This window comes from Myotis davidii, unplaced genomic scaffold (genome assembly GCF_000327345.1).
Source record: "Myotis davidii unplaced genomic scaffold, ASM32734v1 scaffold79, whole genome shotgun sequence".
Classification (NCBI taxonomy): Eukaryota; Metazoa; Chordata; class Mammalia; order Chiroptera; family Vespertilionidae; genus Myotis; species Myotis davidii.
The window spans coordinates 1,745,186-1,751,521 of record NW_006294339.1 but is presented as its reverse complement, the minus strand read 5'-3'; the positions used below and the strand labels follow the sequence as shown (position 1 = coordinate 1,751,521).

The 6,336-nt window shown below is 40.9% G+C and overlaps 1 protein-coding gene across 1 annotated transcript in view; it reads right to left on the bottom strand.

Annotated features, from left to right (window-relative positions):
• SCP2 (sterol carrier protein 2) overlaps nt 1–6,336 on the bottom strand; it is an 87,598-nt gene that overhangs the window by 55,154 nt on the left and 26,108 nt on the right. The window contains exon 8 of the mRNA XM_006768329.2: nt 1,330–1,416. Coding sequence (XP_006768392.1) covers nt 1,330–1,416 — 87 coding nt within the window. The remainder of the gene's footprint in view (nt 1–1,329; nt 1,417–6,336) is intronic.

Sequence of the window (6,336 nt, the reverse complement as noted above, 5' to 3'; positions counted from 1 at the left end):
GTGGCCCTAGAAGCCACAAGGCCCATGGCCACGCGAACCCCAAACGCAATGAACTGCAGCTGGGAACACAAGCCCAGCTGGCCTGATGCTAGACTGGACTGTGCAAATATGGAACAGGGGCTCTGGGCAGTGACCAGGATCCTAGCTCTGCTGAAGACACAGCTGGACGGTTTCCTGGGCGGGACGGAGGGAGATGGGACCTCGGAAACTCAGGGGTCTAATCCCACGCAAATAAATATCCCTCATCCTCCCACACGAGTCTCAGAAAATTCCTTTTCTTGTGACATTGCAAGAAGCCCACTTCCACCAGCAACACGTGGGGACACAGAGAACACCCCACTGATAACACAGTGGTAGTTCTATAGAAAGTGGTAGTTCCAGATACAGAGCCTAAGGTTTACCCAAGTGGGGTGTAATAAACGCCCCAGGGCTTAGCCAGGATCCTAGCTCTGCTGAAGACACAGCTGGATGGTTTCCTTGGCGGGACAGAGGGAGATGGGACCTTAGAAACTTAAGGGTCTAATCCCACGCAGATAAATATCCCTCATCCTCCCACGCGAGTCTCAGAAAATTCCTTTTCTTGTGACATTGCAAGAAGCCCACTTCCACCAGCAACAGGTGGGGACAGAGAACACCCCACTAATAACACATTGGTAGTTCTATAGAAAGAGATACAGTAAAGACATATCCAGATACAGAGCCTAAGGTTTACCCAAGAGGGGTGTAATAAACGCCCCAGGGCTTAGGAACAAAAGAAGGTTACACTTAAATTAGGTCATCGCAGTCTCTGGCTCTGTTGCAAAGACCACAGCTCCCTCTTAACATTTTTTACAAGCAGGTCACGGGTTAGCCAGGGGTGAAGAGCCTAACCTTTCTAAGGTATGAGTCTGTGACCTGTGTTCTTTCAAAGGTATGAGCCTGTGACCTTTCGGGGGGTATGATTCTGTAACCTGTGACCTTTCAAAGGTATGAGTCTGTGACCTGTGTTGAGAAATGGAGCGACGAAATTGTGTTTGTTTAGCCAACTGTTTTGTGGTTTTTGTGAATAAAAGCTTACTTCTACATCTGGTCGGGGCTGCAGCTCGGTCATTGCTATGGCGGGGTGCTACATTTTGTGGTTTTTGTGAATAAAAGCTTACTTCCACATCTGGTCAGGGCTGCAGCTTGGTCCTTGCTACGGCGGGGTGCTATTAACTGCAGTCGCTGGCCAGCTAATAAAGGCTCCTAAATACTACCCTTTGGCTCTGGTGGTCATCTCTTACGGGTTGCCCCATAACAGAGGGAGGGAGAAGCAATAACTTCAATTAAATATTAAAATGTTTTTCTTACCAACATTGTAAGATAGTCAGAAAATCAAAAACTTTTCGAGAAGTCATCACTTCATCTAAACTGTATTCCTTTTGGAACTGGGAATACCTAAATGCAAAACAAGCAATTATAGAATGTTAGGGAGCAATTACAATTTTTTTATTGAAGATGTTCTCGTCTAGAAGTTAAAGAGAGAATAATATGTAAGTATTCTTTTCACAACCAAAAGATGGGCTTTTATAAACAGTTTTAACCTTTAATAAATAAACCGTTTGAATTGAATTTTTTAAAAATCCTAACTTCAAAATACCATATGCTGTACAACAAGAAATTTGACTAATTTTTGTCCTGGGTTACCCGTGTGAAGCTTCTAAAACCCTTGGAGTTTCCTGAGTGATAAGTGTCTTCATTATGCTAATAAGGTGATTATCGTGGGCCTCTTGTTGGGGAGTGGGGCACAGGAGTCTGCTCACCAGAAAGAGAAAGACTAACCTTGTGAATACAGGGTTGGGATTTTTCAGCCAGTTTGACCCCAGGGAGAAGAGGGGGGCAGGAGTTTGAGTTCAATCATGTGGCCAATGATTCAATTGAGTATGCCTGTATAATGAAGCCCCAATGAAAACTATGGACACTGAACTTGGTGGAGTTTCCTGGTTGGTGAGCAGAGATATTCTAGGATGGTGAGAGGGGGAGAGGGCATGGAACGTCTGCATTAAGAACCCTCCCAGACCTCACCCTATGTACCTCTTTATCTGGCTGTTCCTGAGTTGTATCCTTTATTTTTTATTTTAAATATATTTTTATTGATTTCAGAGAGAAAGAGGGAGAAACATCAATGATAAGAGAGAATCAATGATTGGCTGCCTCCTGCACACCCTACACTGGGGATGGAGCCTGCAACCTGTTTATGTGCCCTGACCAGGAATGGAACCATGACCTCCTGGTTCATAGGTCGACATTCAACCACTGAGCCATCCAGCCGATTGTGAGTTGTATCCTTTATAATAATAGAGATCTTCCTCAACTTATAATGGCATCACATCCCATTGTTAAGTTGAAAATATTCCAATAAGCCCTTTGTAAGTTGAAAATATCATACATCAAAAATGCATTTAGCCCTAACCGGTTTGGCTCCGTGGATAGAGCGTCGGCCTGCGGACTGAAGGGTCCCAGCCAGGTTCGATTGTGGTTAAGGGCATGTACCTCGGTTGTGGACACATCCCCAAGGAGGGGGTGTGCAGGAAGCAGCTGATCGATGTTTCTCTCTCATCATCGATGTTTCTAACTCTCTATCCCTCTCCCTTCCTCTCTGAAATCAATAAAGATATATTTTTTTTTTTAAAAAAAAATGCATTTAATGAACATAATAGTTTAGCCTAGCCAGTTTCTACTGAATGTGTATTACTTTCATACCATGGTTAAGTTAAAAAATCATTAAGTCGGAGTTGGGAACTATCTTACTGTCATCATAAATACAGCATTTTCCTGAGCTCTGTGAGTCAGTCTAGTGAATTATCGAACCTGATAGGGTCATGGGAACCCCTAATTTATAGCTAGTTGGTCAAAAGTACAGATGGCCCGTGAACCCTACTTGCGGCTGGCACCTGACCTGAGAGGGCAGTTTTGTGGAGGACTGAGTCCGTAATTCATGGTGTCTGCAGTAACTCCAGGTGGTTAGTGCCACAACTGCACTACAGTACACCCAGATGGTGTCAGACAGGTTGGAGGTTAAAGCAGAATACCATTTCTTTTCCCTGAAGAACTATAAAATACTAGTTCCTTAAAAGCAAAATTAAATGACTTGCATTCAGCTAACTTTTGTGGTGATGAGACTATGCAATTCTGTTTAATGATATTCTTAAATAAATAGACAAAACCTATAATAAACTATCTGCATTCTTAAAAACACATTTCCTTTCTGCCTGGGGTTCAGTGGTTAAGCTTTCACCTATGAACCAAGAGGTCACGGTTCAATTCTCTGCCTGGGTTGCGGGCTCCATCCCCAGTGTGAGGCATGCAGGAGGCAGCTAATCAATGATTCTTCTCTCATCATTGATCTTCTATCTCTCTCCCTCTCCCTTCTCCTCTGAAACCAATAAAAATATATATTTTTAAAAAACACACATTTCTTTTCTAATCACTGCAAAGAAAAATTTTACTTTTATTCCCTCTTGATCCTCCAACAATATAATCAGATGGTTTCAGATATTGCTCTGGTGAAAATAGCAGCAGCAATTAACACTATAAGGAAGTTTCTAAAAGTAAACTTCAACTTGTGTGGAATAAGCAATTCAAATGTTTAGAAATAGAGCTCGTGAAACTAACATCTACATAAGCATCTGCACCTTTGCTTCTAAAGTTAACTTTGACTATCACCAACTTTCAAAAAATACCTTATTTGTGCCAGATCCTGTGCTAGGCACTGGGGACATAGACATAGTCACTACTAAGGAACTCAGTCTGAATCCATGAAAACAAATATACCATTTTAATACAATGCAATAAAAGCCATAATGGAAATGTTATACAGGGTATCATGGGAGTACACAAGATGTGCATCAAACCCAGATATAAGGAGGAGCTTCCTCTATAAAATTAAGTAAATAAGAGGAAGTAAGAGAGAATTCCTGGCAAATGGATCACTACATGCAAAACCTCTTGAGGTGAAATAGTTCACTGAAGCTAGGGCACGACGTTTGGGAGGCAATGTGGAGGCAAGGTGAAGAAGATGGGGAAAAGGAGCATTGAGATCTTGCTCCCCTGCATATGTCATTAGTTTGGCTCAAATATACTCTCACAAAATTAAAATATAAAAAAGAAGGGGAAAAAAGAAATGAATGAGGATCAGATCATGAGAGGACAATATCTGGTGTTTACATTTTATACTGAAAACAATGAGAAACTACTAAAGGATATTGAGCTGGGAAGTGACATGATCAGACTTGTATTTTTGAAAAGGGATAGTAAAAAGGCAAGTTAACCAACTAAGAAATTGGGGCATTAAGTACAGCAAGAAAAAATAAGGAGCTAACGTACAAAATTAGAAGTAAAAGATGGGAGAAGGGATAGTATGGAAGTGGGATTCTGTTCATCCCCAAATCATCTGCAACTCACATGGGACACTGAGGGAGATGGCAAAGTCATGGACGACTTCTACTATCTTGAATAATTAGGTATATGTTATGTCACTCGCATAGATGAAGAATACTGAAAGGAAACAGGGTTGGGGGGAAATGATCAATTCTCTATGAACATGCTGACTCTCAGTACCTGTGGACAAGAAGGAGGAAGTTACAGACACAGGTCTGAAGGCTCAGGTGGCATGGGTTATCTCTAATACTATACTACTTATCACAGATTCTCTCTGCCTTTCGTTATTCTTATAACTTGTGAGGAAGCACTTGAGAACAGTTTCTTAGTTCAACCTTCTTAGAAATATATAACAGGGTATCTCTAATGATTGGTCAGCAAACACAGAATTCTCTTTTCTTCACTAGCCAAACAAAGCAAGAAGTTAGCACCTGAAATTTCTGAATCAAACCTAGAAATTCTTGGCTATTTCAACGAGTTTCAAATAGCAAGACTAACATCCAGAAATAACATTTGCCTACTCAACAAAATTGAGAACTTATAAAATGTAATGGAAGATCCATGAAACAAGGAACTTATCTGTCTTATTCATTGCTGCATCACTAGCAGCTAAAGCAATGTCTTGTACGTGGTAGGCTACTGAATACATACTATCGAGTGAATAAAATTCCCTTAGAAGAATGCTGTAATGAGTGGGTAAGTGAAAGCCTGCTTAGACACTGGGTTAAATGAGAGAAAGACTGGGAAGCTTTGGTTCCCTGGGGAAATCAAGAGCTGTTCTTTGGAGCCTCAAAGCCAAGAAACTGCACTGCTGTGAATTCCTCAGTATATTGGTACAGTTCCTTACAGGTTTCAGGAAATCCCAAGGATTTTTAATGGTTCTCCAAGTTCTAAGGCAGTGGTTTTCAACCTTCTGGCCCTTTAAATACAGTTCCTCATGTTGTGACCCAACCATAAAATTATTTTCGTTGCTACTTCATAACTGTAATGTTGCTACTGTTATGAATCATAATGTAAATATCTGATATGCAGGATGGTCTTAGGCGACCCCTGTGAAAGGGTCGTTCGACCACCAAAGGGGTCGCGACCCACAGGTTGAGAACTGCTGTTCTAAGGAAATCAGCTCTTTGTTGACTTACGACTGCTCATCCTAATTCTACTATTCAGTAAGGGCAAAGTTTTATTGAGTATACATTATGCTCCAATACCCTGCTCAAAAATTATCATCACCAGAGGAGAAACACTCATAAATAACTAAATATGATACAATGTGAGGCAATGTAAGGCAATGAAACTCATGAGAAAAAAATAATTCATAAGGTATTAAGAGAAGCAATGATATTTGGGTTGTGACTTGATGGGTAAGGAGATTGTCTGTTTCACCAAACAAAAGAATGGCAGGGGGATATACCGGGTAGAGCTAACAGCATAAGTAAAAACACAGAAGCAAGCCCTAAACAGTACATTTAGGAAAAACCAAGTAATCTGGTGAGGCTAGAGATTGGGAATATCCAGGAAAGTACTAAGAAACAAGACTAGCAAAGTAGAATGGGGCCAAATTATAACAGGCTTATTATGTCATGAAGGAATTTGGATTTTATCATAAGGAATGGGAATTCACTAAAGCTTTCACAATACCCTTAGATATTTTACAAAATACCCTTCAATCTAGATCATTAAATTCAATATTTGTTAATTAGATATGATCTAAACGCAAACATCAATTTTAAAGTAGCTGAATGAGAAGGAAACCAAGATGGCGGCATAGGTTAACGCCAGAGATTGCTGCCTTGAACAACCAATTCAAATTACACCTAAAAGACGGAACGGACATCATCCAGAACCACAGGGAGGCTGGCTGAGTGGAAATTCTACAACTAGGAGGAAAGAGAATATCATACCCAGACTCAGAGGAGGCGCAGTGCTGAAGTGAAATAC